Source organism: Metschnikowia bicuspidata (genome assembly GCF_001664035.1).
Source record: "Metschnikowia bicuspidata var. bicuspidata NRRL YB-4993 chromosome Unknown METBIscaffold_1, whole genome shotgun sequence".
Lineage (NCBI taxonomy): Eukaryota > Fungi > Ascomycota > Pichiomycetes > Serinales > Metschnikowiaceae > Metschnikowia > Metschnikowia bicuspidata.
Genome location: NW_017387731.1, coordinates 5,261,892 through 5,278,797, shown reverse-complemented (window position 1 = coordinate 5,278,797; position 16,906 = coordinate 5,261,892). Strand labels below are relative to the sequence as shown.

Below are 16,906 nucleotides of genomic sequence, written 5' to 3'. Positions count from 1 at the left end.
ACCTGATTGAAACAATGTGCAGAATCAAAGCGCAAACCCGAAGGTGGGCTGATATAATTGCACCAAGAACTTGGATTTGGGAAGATACTTATTCTATCGGCGGTCACAATCACTTGAACAAGTTATTGAACGAGGTTATCTCCACGCGCTCTCAAGTTTCTGGACCCCTTTATGGGTCGCTTTTTATTTTCAACACGCAGTCAAATACCCAACTTGGCCTTGATGGATATGATAACTACCAGGCTCCGTTAGACGTGGAAAATAATGAGCTATATAAACGCCGAATGTGGGTTGGTGGGTCCATCGAGTACTTGAAGTTGCCGCCAGTATGTGGCGACGTGGTTGTATGTGAGGAAAACGTCAGTTCAGTGAGGTGTCTTGGGCCTAATGCATTTGTCAATATTTCAAGAAACTTCCGCAAAGACGAATCGATGGTGATGAAAGAATACAGAACACTTTTATACACCAATGAGCCCTTCCGTGAAAACGCATCAAGATTTTCCGAAACCAAAGGCTTTTTGCACTCGCAGAACATCAAGTTTAGTCTCTCACAACTCATGCGCTTCAATGCCTTATCATACAATCTACATAAAATTCACTACGATGCAGAATTCTGTCATCAAGAGGAATTGAAGGGTATAGTTGTTTCCGGACCATTCTTGGTGCTGGCAATGCTACATTTCTTTTCGTCGTTGCACCCCAATACAACAATCCAAGACTTCAGGTACAAGAATAGCGAACCTTGTTATGTTGATGAAGGGCTAATCATGGGAATAAACGAAACAAGCAGAGGGTATACAATCCAGGTCATAGGTGATGGTCGTTTGAGGTGTGGCGGTTCGGTTTCCATTGCTGTGTAGGATCCAAAACGAACAGACTGTGCAAGGAGAATTCGAAAGCGATGTTTTCCGTACACTTTGGTGACCATAATCTGGATTTAAAAAACAAGAGATTTTGCATTAGTCATCAACCTATTTTACGTAACCTAAACTTACTCTGTCAAGCCAATGACACCACAGGCTGGTCTGCCACCGGCATTACCAGTCTTCAAAGAGTCGGCATGACCACCCTTGCCCAAGTCGTCAGTGCCATCGTGGACAACGACAGATCTACCGAGAACCGAGTTGGCACCAATCAACTTGACAAGCAAGTCTTGTTTTGTGCCCTTGGCAACACCCTCGGAATCCGTGATAATGTTACCCAAGTCACCAATGTGTCTCTCGTCATCCTCTGGTGCTCCATGGGTCTTGGCAAATGGGTTGAAGTGAGGGCCGGCAGAGGTGCATCCATTGGTGTTGTCTCCAAAAGTGTGGATGTGGAAACCCCTCAAGGCGTTGGGTTCGTTGCCGGTGATTTCCCAAGAAATAATCGTGGGCTCTGCCTCGGTGGCTTGCTCAAAAGTGACGACACCAGAAACGCTTTTGTCTCCTCTAAGAACTGCAACTATGGGGCATGTTAGTATTGGACCATTACCTGGCTCTTTTGGCACCTGGAATGCGTGTTTTGGAGAGTGGCCGATGTCAACTTTTTGGGTGTACCGATTAGTTAAAATAATTTGCTCACCCCAGTGGTTAACATATGGTGAGCCACGCAATTGATTGCTGCAAAAGATGTGTGACAGTCTAGGCACTTGTATTGCCTAGGGCATAGTCGGAGGAGTGGAAACATACCTGCTTTAACCATTTTTTATGTTATATATCTTGTTTATGTACAAAGAAGTGGAGGGGCGAGCCACCGGCTTTTTTTATTTTCCCGGGGGGAGAGCCAGCCGGTGACTCCGTGCTGAATCGGGCGTTGTGTGCAGGACGTTTGCTGTGGAAATTGTGGGCCTGAATGAGCCATCGAATTCTCTAGGTGGCATTGTCAACGCCGCAGAGACCTTTCAGATACGCGCGCTTCTGATTGAGTGCTTTGTAGATATACCTGATAGTAAAATTTTCTGCTGATCTTCGCAACCAAAAGTTCGGTCGCTGAGGAATTATTGCCTCAGGCCCCCCACTTCAAATTGCGACAAGCCACACCCGCACCTCCCATCATCCTGTCAGAAAGAACACCATAAGCAGTTCACTGGACAGAGTAATGGCGCCGCAAAAACAAGCAACTAAGCTAAAACATGTCGCCCCGGCGCCCATCCAGCTTACTGAAGGCGTCAGCTCGCATGACCACGTGACGGACGCCTCGCACATCACCGATGTGATGGTCGGAGAGTGGCACCTTATCTCGGGAGACGGGCTCTCGGGACTGTACGTTGTGTGGTCTATTAGGGTGGTCATTGATAACGCTCTACACTCGCTGATTCTTCTATATAAGCGGTATAGTGATATCGAAAAGCTCCGAAACGCCCTCACGAAGGCCTATAAGGACGACGTTTTCCCGGTGCTTCCCCCAAAGGATACTTTCAGTTTGCTGCGCGCATGGCAGCTGGAGAGCTGGCTCGAGCATAGAAGAAAGGGCCTCCAGTGGTTCTTGACAAACACGCTCCTCAACCCAAAATATCAGCACGATCCCATCATCACTGATTTCGTCCTCAAGTAGAAAAGTAGGATGGGCCCCGAAAAGCGCATGTTCAACCCGTGCTTATAAATCTCCATGTGCAGCTCCCCAGCGACTTTCCCGTGAAGCGCAGCGAACCCACCTTCCATGAACAATCAGACACGGGCGTCCCACACAATGTGAGGTGAAGAATCATGCGACAACTGCACGGCGCATCTACAGGCACGGGACATCTACAGGCGCGGTCCACCATTTGTCCTTGCGTTGTTGCCTTTCCTATCACTCAGCTGTGAATGCGACAGAAAATCGCAGGTCTGGCCCGCGAAACGGGCCCTGCCAATTGTAAGCGGCTGGCCGCGCCAGAGGTCCCCCGAGAATTAGGGCCCCGAGCCTCGGCCTCCGCATGCAGCGCCTTGGGAAAAAAGAATGGACTTATCGATCGCGTGGAAAAATTAATAAGAAGCGCGCCGTCTGCAGTGCCACGCAGTTATTTGTCAGGCCAGCCGCGGCCAGACCCTCAGCTCAAATCTGCTATTTAAACACCCGGATTTCTCACCACAAATCGCATGAGAAGTCAGCTTATCAGAAACACCAGCTTCACCAAAAACATCTTCAGAATGGTTCACCACAAAGTCACTATCATCGGGTCCGGCCCAGCCGCCCACACCGCGGCCATCTACTTGGCCCGTGCCGAGGCCAAGCCCGTCATGTACGAAGGGATGTTGGCCAACGGCATTGCCGCCGGCGGTCAGTTGACGACCACCACCGAGGTCGAGAACTTCCCCGGCTTCCCCGAGGGAATCACCGGCACTGGATTGATGGACAACATGAGAAAGCAGAGTGAAAGATTCGGCACCCAGATCATCACCGAGACCATCTCCAAGGCCGACTTGTCTCTGAGACCATTCAAATTGTGGACCGAGTTCAACGAGGACGAGGAGCCCATCACCACCGACGGCATCATCATTTCCACAGGTGCCTCCGCCAAGAGAATGAACATCCCAGGCGAGGAAACCTACTGGCAACAGGGTATCTCTGCTTGCGCTGTGTGCGATGGTGCTGTGCCAATCTTCAGAAACAAGCCTTTGGCCGTCATTGGTGGCGGTGACTCGGCATGTGAGGAGGCGTTGTTCTTGACCAAGTACGCCTCCAAGGTTTACTTGCTTGTGAGAAGAGACGTCTTGAGGGCCTCTCCCATCATGCAAAAGAGAGCCACCACGCACAAGCAAATCGAGGTCTTGTGGAACACCTCTGCTGTTGAGGCCAAGGGCGACGGCAAGTTGTTGAACAGCTTGGACATTGTCAACAACAAGACAAAGGAGACGTCGTCTCTTCAAGTCAACGGTTTGTTCTACGCCATCGGCCACATCCCAGCCACCCAGATCTTCGCGGACCAGTTGGAAACCGACGAGGCCGGCTACATCAAGACGACTCCGGGCACTGCTGCTACCTCTGTTCCTTTCGTTTTTGCTGCTGGTGACGTGCAAGACAGCAAGTACAGACAGGCCATTACATCTGCCGGTACCGGTTGCATGGCTGCCCTCGATTGTCTCGCCAAGTTTGAGGAGGAAGAGGACTGACTTTTGGCCAGATTGTAAGCATATAATATATACAGAAGCTTATCTATAATTTGATATCATGGAGATTCCCGACACCGTAGTTTGCTTTCTGGCTGAGCCTCAAGATCCGTCATGCTTCGCGCTGATCCATGATCACGTGCAACGCTATCTCTGGTCGAGCCAAGACCCCTCTATCATCTTGTGCCACCAATCCCTATATCCCACATGTCGTTTAGCAATGTTTTCTCAGAAGACCTAGAGGCTGCAAGTGTCGTCTCCGCTCATTACAAAGACTTTCCCGAATTCGACTCCATCTCCAAATCCATAGACTCCACACTCCAGGACATCAATCTGAATCAGTTGGTTTCCATCCGGAATCTAGTCCGGGAATACGAGAATCTACGAGAATCTGGAGAAGCACAAGGCGAAAATGTGGGTGTTATTAGCCGGAAATATGTGGGGCTCACTGGAAAATGTACCGAGGCGTTCAAGAGTATAAATCAATTGACACAAAGGCTTAACTCTTATTTAAATGAATGCGAGGCAAATCATGAGGATGAAGACACTTTGAGGTACTTGAGACAAAAGGAGGCGCTTTCCCTCAATTTAGTCAAAAACAGTTTGCGCCAATTTCAAAGCTGCCAGCGTAAGTTCAAAGCTTTTGAAACTGAGGTTGTCGAAACCGGTCATGCTGCGGTTGCTGCTACTGACTCGTCTCTGGCCGGCCAGATTCAGCATGGAACAGATCAGAATCAGGTGCAAATCACGTATGAACCCATCAATGCGGAGGAACTTGAACAGCAATCGTTGATGGTGGAAGAGAGAGAAAGAGAGATTCAGCAAATTTCGCAGGATACTCGTGAAATCAATGAGATCTTCCTGAACTTGCAGGATATCGTACAGGAACAACAATTCCAAGTCGATACTATTGAAGACAATATCCTCAGTTATAGTGCTGATGCCCGAGGCGCTTCCAGAGAACTACGTCGTGCGGAGCGTTATCAGAGACGCTCGGGTGGTAGAATGCTCTGTTGTCTTCTCATTTTAATTGGTGTCTTTGGGTCGGTGATACTAATCGGACTCATTTTCTGATATAGCGCCATATGGTGTATTTATATTCCATTCAACTCAACCTTTTTTTTCCATTCTTTTGTCTTTGTCAAACTTCTCCATTACCATCACATCATCTGAGTAAACTCCGATGCTAATCTATGCTCAAGCCTCCCAAATATTGATATTTCCATCATCGCCTGCGGACACCAAAACCTCCGCTCCATTGCTTAAGTTGCACCATGAAACGCAGTTTATCTCGTATACCCCATGGGCAGATTTTATTGAACTCTCAATCTCCCATTCGCCGTTGCTCTCTTTGTAAATGACAATCTGACCATCGGCTCCTGCAGAGGCAATTCTTCCGCTTTTGGCTGACCAAGAGACAGAGTAAATAGCATATTTGTGAGCTTGTGGAAGCACTTGCTCTAACAGCCAGTGCATTTCATCCGACTCATGCTTTATGGAGCTTGGAAGGTCGGAATTTTCGCGAGAGGAATCGCCTGGTTTGTCACATGTCCACACTCTCACTGTTGAATCATCAGATGAAGAAGCAAGTCTGATTTTGTCCTTTGAAGCGGTGGGACTGGAAGGGTTTTCAAACTGAGAACACCAAACAGTTCCCTCGTGCCCACTGAGAATTCCGACACAGGACCAATCTTCATCATCGGCGTCCTGTTGGTACAATCTCACGGTATCGTCGTAAGACGAACTGGCCAAGATATTGTATTTTGGGTGCCATACAATATGTTTTATGTCATGCTCGTGATCACTTAAAACAGATATGCACTCGAATTCTTCGAGCGTCTCGGGATCTGTCTCCCAAATCCAGATTGTTTTGTCTCTAGAGCATGATGCCAAGTAGTTTCCTGACCGGTTCCACGCCACTGCTTTGATTTCGTTTTCGTGGCCTTCGATCAAAGCCATTAAATTCCATTCATTTTTTGGACTTATTAACATATCCACTTCTCTCTTCAATCTGGACTCTTCCCCGTCTTCTTCGTCTGATTGCTCATTCTCTAATAAGTCTTCGGGTTCATCAATGCCCCATATAGATATCGTTGAGTCAAATGACCCAGCAGAGAGTGCTGGCAAGTCGATAAATTCATTTTCGGATGATTGTAATTGTGGTTTAAAGGCGACGCTACGCACAGACCGCTTGTGGGTCTCCTCCAATACCCCTATGAGCGGGAAATTGTGCTCCAAGGATAGCTGATAAATTTTACTAGTCTTATCACTAGATGCAGTGGCTAAAAGAGGCAACTTATCATGGGAAGAAACGCTCCACACTTTATCTGAGTGGGCTTTTAATGTCTTTAGTAATTTAGTCATGGAACTTTATGTTGAAGTATGCGCATCGACTCAGCCAGTTTATGTCGTCTCAAATCGGTGCAAGCCATACCAACGACGCAATGTAACATCAGTACACCAGGGATGTAGGTAACTATACTTTGTAGTGTCTTTCGAGACACGAAAGCACTTAGATGTAACCTGTATGTCATCTTTTGGGTGTAAGTATCTAGTCCTAGTGTATTTGATATAGTTGTCTAGTCAGCCGCCTACGAAAGGGGCCTTTGCGTTCCATAGTTGATTAATTAATCATCAAAAAACATATTCATGGCCACTCGCCATATCTTAAGCAATCAATACAGCGGCTTTCTCTTTGATATTTTTCTCACGGTATTATTAATTTTAATATGGGTCCTTATTAGTGAAAAATGGGGTTCGCATTCGCCACAAGCGACCGTCTGAGGTTGAAAGGGGCAACTGCTCTTCAATGGGCCATGATAACAGCGAATGATATATTGTTGTTCACAAATTGTTGAGTTATTCGTAATCTCGGGATATTAATCCAATCTTGGTACCAAAGTAAACAAGTATTCTTTGTACGTCTCTGTGTTCTGCGCAAGAAAGGATTATGTCTTTGAGAAGATCGTGTCTGTTAAGACCGCAAATTCGAGAGTTCACTGACTTGTCAGTGTCAGCCAGTTGATCTTGTTCACCCAAAACCGTCTCAAACATCTCAAAAAGTTTTGCTTGCAATCCCAACTCGCAAAGCCTGTTGGAATAAGTGATGAGAAAATCCTTAAAGTCTTCCAGCTCTTCCAAAAGCTCGGAACACAAAATTCTGTTCTCTAGGTGAGACAAGGAAACTGTGTTTTCGAGATTTTCAAATCCTTCCTTCATCATCATATTCTTCGAAATTTTGTTGAAATATTTGCCTCTGCCTGTTCTGCTTTTCCTTAGCAATTCTTCGTTTGTTTTGTGCTCTAACATACTGATTAAAGAAGAGCCTTCGCGTTCGCCTATCGTTCTTGGGCTGTCCGAGACCGGCGAAACCTTGTCATCAGTAATAGAGTCCCAATAATGCGATCCAAATGCCCACCAGGCTTCGGTGACAGTCTGCCAAACTTCCATGTCAATATTGTAAATATACCCGGAACCATTAGATAGAGTTGTCACAGGAAACCCTTTTGAGGTAATGGAGCACATAGTGATATTATCAGACTTGCTCAAAGTGTTTTCCTGAAGTTTGCTGTTTAAGTCGAGCAAAGCGGCCAAAGACAGTGGCGATTTCATGTGAATTTTCTTTTTGTCTAAATCCCACACAAGTATCTCTGCTATTGAAGTGACGACCATCAAGTATTGGTTTTTGCTCTCCAAAAATGATATGGGAGATCCCATTATTATTGGAGGGAATAATCTCTTACCAGATGTGCTTGAATATGTATGGATTGTGCCATCAGCAGTACATAGAGCCCAGAAGAAATTTCCTCTGGTAGCAAGTTGAACGAATTGCGGAATGAAGTCTGACCAAACTTGCGATTCATTCTTGAGACAAGTAACTCTGGATGGTGCACTTTCATTTCCCAGTCCGTTTTTTATATCAAGCGTGTAAGACGTATCTGAAACTCTGAACGCAGATCGTATCTTTGGGGCCGACAATCGCACTTGAGCAAATGTTGTGGCTAGATTTGCCACTACAGATCCAATAAACTTAACTGGTTCTAGCTCTCTTTTGGGTTTTTTCTTTAAGTGACTGTCATCTGATGTTTTTTGCCGTTTGTTATCTTTTATCATCTCTTCGGATACAGTGTAGGAAGGTCTGTCGAATTCCATACCCATCTTGGTAACTTCAACGGAGGTTACATCCTTTGCTGACATTCGTTGAGTTACAGAATTTGTTGTCCCATTTGATAAAGTCGTTGGCTGAATTCTTTTCTTTCCGTTTTTCAAGGTTACTTTTGGAACAGAAGATGGGTTCAGTGTTCCCACTTTCGGTGATTGTTCTTGGTTTTTGGGGGTAACAGTGGGCTTTCTCTCTTCGATCCTAGACATTAAATCATTCTCAGGATAAGACATAAGTTGGAGTCCTGGTGCTAAAACTTGAGGAACGACCTCGCTTGGTTGAGAGATGCTGGTTACTAGTGAATTGTTGGGATCGGCTAAAACTAGCTCATCATTTTGGTCACTGATGATTAGTTCGTCTCGGACTCCAATAGCATCTTTTTGACTGATGGACTCTAGAGGGACTTTTGACTTTTTTGCACCATGTGTTTCACTGGAACTTTTGTTCAGACTTTGCTTCTTTGCTAGATTTTGACTCGCTTTAATCTTTTTCAAAAATTCAGAGGAAGATTTTTGGCCAAGTTCTTCTTCTGAGAAGCCCGCAATAATAACTTTCCCATCGAGTGTCGACATTAACACAATGCTGCCTGTTTTGTCCCAAACTAAATCCACTAATGGCTTAGGGGATATATTGTGCATGACAAAAAGAGGTGTTTCCTTTGTTGTGTTCCACAACACCAAAGAGCTGTCAGAGCCAGCAGTAGCTATGATATGATATACCTCGAAATCCAAGATCTCGAGGTCAGAATCGATAGAGGCGGGTTCGCTTTTGCTTTTTCTCTGATATATGTGAGGCGCAAATTTCACAAGGTCACACTCCATATCGTGCCCAACTAGACTAATGTTGTTATCCCATCCCAGAGAAGCAGAAAGAAGAGATACAACCGAAGTCAGTTGTTTGGTTGCGTTTGGGACTGCAAAAAACTCTCCGTCGCAAGACCATGAAATTCTTCTGTAATTGGCTCCAGATGATTTCGTCACGGTGTTGCTCATGAGTTTTGAAACTCTATTGGCAACCTGAAACCTATAATCATTGTTTTTGTCATACTCATATTGGTACACTGTTACCATAGTATCGTCACCTAAAGTCACCAAATACTTACCATTAGGATCAAAGGTAACACTTCTTTGTAGAGTTGCCTTTTTTTCAGCACTTATATCAGCTTGCGGTATTAGGAATTGATGTGTCTCTCTGACCCCGTCATAAATATGAACTGCGCCATCAGCAGTACTCCAGGCAAATAAGCGACCATCTATGGACCAGCACCCATCGAGAGCTGTACTTTTTTGTAGCCTTTTTAAGTAGGGAGTTGGGAAGATTGTTTCACATTTATCGACGTCAAGGTCTGTTTTAACAATCGTTCCATTTTCATCCGCAGAGATCATTTGATTGCCGTTTGTTGGTGACCACTTCACGAAATTTACAGTTGCGTGATGACAGTCTATCGTTTTTTGAGGTTCTATTTCGGTCAAATTGGGTGGTTCTTTATTTATGGAATCGGTAAACTGTTCTAGCCTCCATACGCTAACCTTTTGGTCTATTCCACCGGTCGCAACCAAAGCATTTTCCAGGTTTATATCCACTGTATGAACTTCACCATTATGAAATTCCTGTGGAAGAACTAGGAGCCTCATCTCCTGTTTTTCTTTTTGAAGTAGCTTTCTGACCCTTTGTGAATGCAACTTGAGTAGAAAATAGTGCTTCGCTTCTCCAACACTATCTGCAGTTGCTCAAGGGCACATACGTTAAGCAGACCGCGCCAAATGCCGGAGCTCAGTTTTCTAGTACTTTGTTTACAATGTTGATCAATTTCAGGGGAGAAAACCAAATCTTTTGGACCCTTCTACCAGCTTTCTGGGACTCTTTTTCTGAAAAGCATCATTTTCAAGTTTTTCAGCTCCATATATATATGCTTGAAGTTATTGTCTCGTACAGTAGCTTATTGAAATGAATGTTCTGAACATATGGAGGGGTACTCATTTCAGTGCATGCGTTGAAGATGAGTTACTTTTGAGATAAGAATTTATTCATTTTTAGAATCTTCAGCTACTCTAGAATATATTGAGGCGTTTTGGGGCTTTCAACAAGAAGAAGCAAAAACTTTGGAATAGAAATAGTATTAGAGTTCAGGTTTCTTAGTATTCGCATATATTACAAGGTTTTTTCGTTTTTCAAAACAAGGTACTAAAAAACGACAACGACTGATACACAAATTTCCCATATTTCATTCAACTCGAATGTCTCCAAAAATTTCGACTGATTACACAAAATACTCAGCAATCTTTGTGAACGAACAAATGCCCTTCACTTGAGTGTATCTTCAACTATCGAAGGTGAGGCAGCATCCTTCACATAAGGGAAAAGAAGAGCGGAAAACATCTCACTCGTACACACGTACGAACGTGCAAGATTCACCCCTTGCTGGCACAAATAGTCGTAAATCCAACCGAAAATCTTTTTAGATAAACATGTCATATGATAATGAGCAGTACAGTGACTCCAGTTCTGACTTTACGGAATACTGGATAGACTTGTTCTTGGGGATTAAAGGCAACGAGTACTTTTGCGATATCGACGATGACTATATTAGAGATAGATTTAATCTCACCGGGTTGAACCAGGAGGTGGGAAAATTGCCAACTTTAGTGGATATTATCACAGACATGGTTGATATAGAGCTGCAGCCTGAAGATGCCCGTAACGACATGGAACAAAATGCCAGGGTTTTATATGGCTTGATTCATGCCAGATACATTTTAACACAACGAGGCTTGAATAAAATGTTCGAGAAGTACAAAAATGGTGACTTTGGCTACTGTCCGAGAGTTAACTGCCAGTTACACCCGCTATTACCCGTAGGTCTTACTGACCAGTCGAGAACGATGCCGGTAAAACTTTACTGTGCCAAATGCGAGGATTTGTACAACCCAAAATCGGGGCGTCATGCGGTGGTCGACGGTGCTTATTTTGGAACATCCTTCCCGGCAATGTTCTTTCAAAACTTCCCCCAAGCTGTGCCTGCCCATAGTAAGGAAACTTATGTCCCAAAGGTTTTTGGCTTCAAGGTACACGAATACTCCAAGTTGGATAGATGGAGATGTTTGCAGAGACAGAAGCTCGAAAAGAGGCTTCAAGCAAAAGGGATAAATATAGTTAACACTAATGGTGGCTTTATTGATGCTGGAAAACAAGACAGCTGACGAATTTGGGGCGGCGTGACGTACGTGTAATAGGTAAATTGTACATTAGAAGATACTTCCAAAATTCCACCAAGTCTTTCTGAGCATTCAGAACACGTTTAATTCTCACCATTGTAATTTTTCACACAGACTGTAGTGCCGATTGATTGATTAGTGGCATTCAACGCACAAAGTATTGGCGAAGATGTCCAATGAAGAACTGCGCACTCTACAAATTTCGCATGTCATTGACTCAACGTGTGGCAAAAGTGAAGCAATGTCGCCGCAAACAGTGAGTTATATCAGAAGTCTCTCGTCCGTGGCAACGCTTGATAAGTTGTCGGCCTTCCCACGTGGCTCTAGAATTTTCTCTTTGATACAACCAACTGGCGCCGTTCATCTAGGAAATTACCTAGGTGCGCTCCGGAACTGGAAGCAGATTTCAACAGAAGCGCCTGAGGATACACAGTGTATATTTGGGACGGCCGATCTTCATTCAGTCACGCAACTTCCTTCATCAGCAGCGTTGCATGAAAACCGATATGGGGCTGTTGCAAACATTTTGCTGGCTGGAATAGACCCAAAGCGTTGTATTCTCTTCCATCAATCAAGCGTTCCTGAACATGCAGAGTTGTATTGGATCTTCACATGTCTCACTAGTATGGGATCTCTCAACAGGATGACGCAGTGGAAGCTGAAGCTGAAACTAGAGGACGACGCAGATATATACAGCGAACGAGCCATGGGAGCCACCAAGGCCGGACTTCTCTTATACCCTGTGCTCCAGGCCGCTGACATCATGATTTACAATGCAACTCATGTGCCAGTGGGAGAGGACCAGTCTCAGCACTTGGAGCTTTCGCGAGACATAGCATCGACTTTCAATCACAAATATGGCAAGTTCTTCACCTTGCCACAAACAATATTGACACCTACAAAGAAAATAGGTGCTTTACGTGATCCTACCAAGAAAATGTCCAAGTCGGACGCCAACCAGAGCTCATCTGTCTTCATCAATGACGACGCCGATACTATTGCTAAGAAATTTCGTAGGGCGGTGACCGACTCCGTGCAAGGACCAGTTACATTTGATCCTCGGAACAGACCTGGCGTGTCTAACCTCGTAAATATCATCTCTGGTTTGTTGAATAAGACAGTGGACGAAACAGTGAAAGAATTGGCTTGGGTCGGAAGCCACAAACAGTTGAAGGATTATGTCACAGAGCTTGTCGTGGAGGAGTTCAAAGAGACAAAGACTATGTACGACAATTTGATGGCTGACAAGTCTTACATAGACGCCGTGTGTGCAGAAGGCACAACAAAAGCCAGGGAAATAGCACTGGTGAACATAAAAGAGATTAAGAGATTGGTAGGGCTTTTGTAGCCCATTTGTTTCGAGTCGAAAATGACACGATGAACCATTGAGCTATGCAGTGGAGAGGTTGCATGTTGTATATAAAGTTTTAGATAATCGTTTGGAATAGTTCACGATTTAACTCACGTGAGTCTTTCTGAAATTCGATTTCTGCAGTAGGCGTTGGACATCACAATTTACGCGTCCAGCCGCAGTGACATTTGAGAGCGGGTAACATGCTATTGCGCATGAATTAGGCTTTCGTAGGCCAGTGGTGACCGCATCTAATTTTCCCATAGTGGGCCTCATAAATCTCTCCGCTTATCCACATAATGCACAGCCACTATTGGATATCTCGTCCTGCTTCATTAGCTTTCCTTATGTTTATTGTTGCGTGATACTAATGTTCCTCGAATAGCAGGTGGTTGGCCTATAGATGCAGAGGACGCGCTAGACGCGAGACGCTCACGTCTTTAGTTGCGAGAATGGGGCGCGTCGCGTTGTTTACCGTGATGCGAACTTCGAATAGCTGAGCACCTCGAGTCGATTTCAAATTGCGCAAGGGAAAAAAAAAAACTTTCTCCTGATTCCAAAAGAATACAGTTTCCGTCGTTTCTCCTTGTCTCTTTATTCGTGAATTATACATTCCCATACAGTCCAGATCATTGCATTCACTCGATCCTTTAACCTGACCACCAGGATACTGCTCAATAGCTTCAAGTCTTGTTGTTTTTCCTACAGACAGACCGCCACCCACAGCAAACGAACAAAATCTTGAATCACTTATTTTCGATATTGCTCCCAAGTGCTTCCTGCGAGAATTGATACTCAAGAAGTCAGCATCTTTTTCTTTCCATTATTTGCATTTCACAAGTTTCACCATGAGTTTGCAAGACCAGGTTCACAGGCGAATGCAGGTGAAAGTCTTGTATTCATTTGACAACAGCCCGACAGTATTCTTGTCGAGATCCAAGAACCAATACTCTGTGAAAGTGGCGCAGATCCCAGCATCATCGACGCATGAAACCGACGAGTTCATAACGCTCGGCGCTTTCGACCTAAAGAGTTGTATCCAACAGGTGGTGAAAAGCTCCCCTGAAAACTTCAAGCTTCAGACAGAGGACTATGCAGTGTATCACAAAGATATCACCGAGCAGCCAGATGAGCCCTTTGTGGCAAATGGGGCGATCTCATCATTGCTCAATAGCAACAAACCGGATCTTATACCGGGAAGAGTCTGCCAGAACCTATCTGCCTCATTCTTGTTTGGTGACCAGGCAAATGCTTCAGCAATGACCCTAGAAATTAGGTTGAAATTTCATGTCACAAGCCGAAGTGAAGAAGCGCCTTCTCCGAAAGATCCGGAGGTGGAGGCTGCTGGCAGAGCCGCGTCTTCTTCTAATTCACACACACCACAACATACCACGAGAAGAAAACGTCCTCATGCCGGTGCATCTTCTGAGGCGGCGATCAAAGCTACCAGGACAAAGTCGTTACCCATATTTTGCCACCCCCCGAACCAGCAAATATCGAACATCATCAATGCAGACAAGCTCAACGCAGCTCCGAAGTACGACAGCAAAAGCATTCTGGAAAGATTCAACCTGGCACCATTTCTCCTGGCAAAAATTATTGACAAACCGTCAAGATATCGCAAGCGGTCCAATATCCCATTGACTCCTACCGTTCAAGGCTCAGGCAGCCTTCAGCCCCAAAGGGCAATGCGGACAAGGTCTATGATTTCCAACATTCAGCCAATGATATCTTCGCCGATAAACGAGGAAGCTTTGTCCGAGGCCACAGATGATACGGAGTACAACGATAACAACAGCAGAACCATTGAGGAGGAGGAGGAAGAAGATGAAGAAGATGAGTTCGAAGCCAACAATGAAGATTCCTCTTCCCCTTTTACGCCTCAACAGCCTCCTTACAGACCAAGTGTCAACGTGAAGCCAGCACCATCTGCAATCGTCCGTACTGATGGTCACCAATTCCAGTCGCTTCCTGATCTTGAAGACTTGGATAGCAAAAATACGCACACCATTCCTAGCCAAAAACTCCCACCAGATCACGATATGTTGTGTATCAATAGAAATTGTGCAGCGATGGACTCGGTCACATGGAGATATTTTGAGACCAATTTTCACCCAAGCTATCTCAATATCCCTCGCTCAAATCCAATAGATATGAAACTATTCGATGGGATGTTTGGACCTATGTGCAATGCTTGTTACTTATTTTTGAGAAACAAAGGATTCATGCGGCCTGAGGCTGTGGTTAAAAAGTATTTGCAGCAACAAAAATACAAAAAAGAACTCAAATTGAAAGAACACTCATCAAGTGTTCCTGGCACGGTGAAGTCACACAACAATTCCTCACCCTTTTATGCCAACACCAGCCAGAGCAACAAATTTCCTACGCCATCTCATGTACCATCTGCAATAAGTGAGGTCATACGGAATCGAAATAGCAGTTCATCCAGGTTCCCACAGTCAGCATCAAAAAATTTAGGATATGCTCGAACTCCGCAAACTAATGAGGACTATCAAGATCTCAATGACTTCGTTAGGCAGTTGAACAATTTTGGTGGGCCTCTCACAGACATAGACATGCCCAGTGATTCGCAAAATGCCGGAGAAATCCTGGGAGTGACACCCCCTATGATTGCGACAAAATCTAATACGAGAGTTATCAATCTTTGTCCAGACGAAGAAGACAAGGAGAATCAGCCACCGTCAAAATATTCTGAATTTGAACAAATGATGATCAAGTCTTTTAGTCTGAAATCAAGCCCAGAGCAGAATGATCAAAACGACTGGGCTCAATTCTTTGGCGAGCCTACTCCAAAAGATGGTAACAGTGCTGCCCAAGTCATCAATAATGGTATTACGCCAATTTTTGAAGACGAAGCGTTTGACTTTCAGAGGGCGGCAATCTCACCAGCTAAAGACAAAAAAAATGTCGTCTCCGCCGTCAATATGCCATCATCTCCTCTTCTCTCAAATCCTCAGAATGATCACGGTTCGAAGTTCTCAGAGAGCTCATCCCCTGCTGTCAAAGCAAAGAGAGTTGACACCACCATGTCATTTGTGAATGGTCATAGATCAAGTCCACAAAGTGAGGTCTTTGAAGAGACCCAAAAACCGTGCGCTTGAATTCCCAATTATAGAGAGTTGTGGCTTATTTGATTTTAGATATACAGATAGATCAGTCATAAACTACAGTTACAAAGATAAAAACTGGACCTGCCCTTGCTAGCTGGAGGCGTCTGATTTAAAAAGCAGAGTCGTCAAATTTTTGTGCAAGAAGGTTGACCTTGCTTTAAGTGTAACATCTTAGTCATCGTCGACATTGCTCCATTACGCAAAGCCTAGAATTTTTTTTATCACGAATTTGTTCGGGGTTTGGCTCAAAATTCTTTTCTATTTCACCAACATAATTCTCAAAGACGTATCGCAAAATAGGATGTCGCTGTATGTAACAGGATGTAGTTACACACATCACAATTTGTTGAAATCAAAACCAAGAGTGAACTGGACAATTACCGACTAGTCGCCGCTACATCTCAGGATTTCAACAAAGGCGGAGGTAGTTTGTTTGTTTTCGACTCGCCGCGTCTCAAAATGTATATCTTAAAGATCGTGGTGACCAACCATTTTGAAATCATCAAATTCTCCAAAGAGTTGTCGACCAGAGCCAACATTAAACTTACACTCATAGATTTGGCAAAGTTAAGATTTGGAGGTTTCAAAATCGTTGTGGATGTGACTTGGGAAAGTGTCCATAGTGTCTCCGTTGTTTTGGACTTCATGTGCAAAGACGATACATGTTGCTCTTCCGAATAAACAAAATTTCTGCCTTCTCATTTAGTTTTATCATTTCAATGTTTTTTTTGTGTCAGAATCCTTTAATTGAAGGAGTAACACTGTAAAATAATTTTAAAACCTTTAAAAGTCCCAAATACAAACCTAGTGTTAAATAATTTGCCATTTTTTTTTGGTAGATTCATCTGATTAAAGGGGCAAAACTATATAACGAATATATATAAAACACCTTTAAACAGCTCCCAGCTACGTACCAAGTGTCTTAGCTCGGCCCGTCCCCTTCCGTTAGTCACGGCCTGGACAGTCCTCATGGCACG

General features: G+C 44.5%; 10 protein-coding genes across 10 annotated transcripts; 7 read left to right on the top strand and 3 right to left on the bottom strand.

Moving 5' to 3' along the window:
- Positions 1 to 14: 14 nt before the first annotated feature.
- Positions 15 to 860, top strand: METBIDRAFT_10654 (hydroxyacyl-thioester dehydratase; the record flags this gene model as incomplete). The annotated part of the gene is made up of 1 exon (XM_018853821.1): positions 15 to 860. One exon carries the CDS (start codon positions 15 to 17, stop codon positions 858 to 860), a length of 846 nt encoding a protein of 281 aa, XP_018714999.1.
- A 65-nt stretch (positions 861 to 925) lies between these two features.
- Positions 926 to 2,124, bottom strand: SOD1 (superoxide dismutase). The gene is made up of 2 exons (XM_018854368.1): positions 1,671 to 2,124; positions 926 to 1,443 (listed from the first exon to the last, which is right to left on the bottom strand). Exons 1-2 carry the CDS (start codon positions 1,681 to 1,683, stop codon positions 992 to 994), a joined length of 465 nt encoding a protein of 154 aa, XP_018714998.1. The 5' UTR covers positions 1,684 to 2,124; the 3' UTR covers positions 926 to 991.
- On the top strand, positions 2,080 to 2,535 carry METBIDRAFT_36764 (uncharacterized protein; the record flags this gene model as incomplete). Its single annotated transcript, XM_018856774.1, has 1 exon — positions 2,080 to 2,535. One exon carries the CDS (start codon positions 2,080 to 2,082, stop codon positions 2,533 to 2,535), a length of 456 nt encoding a protein of 151 aa, XP_018714997.1.
- A 524-nt stretch (positions 2,536 to 3,059) lies between these two features.
- TRR1 (thioredoxin-disulfide reductase) lies at positions 3,060 to 4,073 on the top strand (the record flags this gene model as incomplete). The annotated part of the gene is made up of 1 exon (XM_018856763.1): positions 3,060 to 4,073. One exon carries the CDS (start codon positions 3,060 to 3,062, stop codon positions 4,071 to 4,073), a length of 1,014 nt encoding a protein of 337 aa, XP_018714996.1.
- A 204-nt stretch (positions 4,074 to 4,277) lies between these two features.
- PEP12 (SNAP receptor) lies at positions 4,278 to 5,144 on the top strand (the record flags this gene model as incomplete). Its single annotated transcript, XM_018853820.1, has 1 exon — positions 4,278 to 5,144. One exon carries the CDS (start codon positions 4,278 to 4,280, stop codon positions 5,142 to 5,144), a length of 867 nt encoding a protein of 288 aa, XP_018714995.1.
- A 123-nt stretch (positions 5,145 to 5,267) lies between these two features.
- On the bottom strand, positions 5,268 to 6,434 carry METBIDRAFT_10649 (iron-sulfur cluster assembly protein; the record flags this gene model as incomplete). Its single annotated transcript, XM_018853819.1, has 1 exon — positions 5,268 to 6,434. The coding sequence occupies one exon, from the start codon at positions 6,432 to 6,434 to the stop codon at positions 5,268 to 5,270; it is 1,167 nt and encodes a 388-aa protein (XP_018714994.1).
- A 495-nt stretch (positions 6,435 to 6,929) lies between these two features.
- On the bottom strand, positions 6,930 to 9,866 carry METBIDRAFT_10648 (uncharacterized protein; the record flags this gene model as incomplete). Its single annotated transcript, XM_018853818.1, has 1 exon — positions 6,930 to 9,866. The coding sequence occupies one exon, from the start codon at positions 9,864 to 9,866 to the stop codon at positions 6,930 to 6,932; it is 2,937 nt and encodes a 978-aa protein (XP_018714993.1).
- Positions 9,867 to 10,700: 834 nt separating this feature from the next.
- Positions 10,701 to 11,432, top strand: CKB2 (casein kinase 2 regulatory subunit; the record flags this gene model as incomplete). Its single annotated transcript, XM_018856850.1, has 1 exon — positions 10,701 to 11,432. One exon carries the CDS (start codon positions 10,701 to 10,703, stop codon positions 11,430 to 11,432), a length of 732 nt encoding a protein of 243 aa, XP_018714992.1.
- A 256-nt stretch (positions 11,433 to 11,688) lies between these two features.
- On the top strand, positions 11,689 to 12,795 carry MSW1 (tryptophan--tRNA ligase; the record flags this gene model as incomplete). The annotated part of the gene is made up of 1 exon (XM_018856620.1): positions 11,689 to 12,795. One exon carries the CDS (start codon positions 11,689 to 11,691, stop codon positions 12,793 to 12,795), a length of 1,107 nt encoding a protein of 368 aa, XP_018714991.1.
- A 563-nt stretch (positions 12,796 to 13,358) lies between these two features.
- Positions 13,359 to 16,354, top strand: METBIDRAFT_30760 (uncharacterized protein). The gene has a single exon (XM_018855699.1). The coding sequence runs from the start codon at positions 13,647 to 13,649 to the stop codon at positions 15,918 to 15,920; it is 2,274 nt and encodes a 757-aa protein (XP_018714990.1). The 5' UTR covers positions 13,359 to 13,646; the 3' UTR covers positions 15,921 to 16,354.
- Positions 16,355 to 16,906: the final 552 nt, after the last annotated feature.

Coding starts and splice junctions, on each gene's coding strand:
- METBIDRAFT_30760 (XM_018855699.1), top strand. CDS start 13,647: ATGAGTTTGCAAGACCAGGTTCACAGGCGAATGCAGGTGAAAGTCTTG.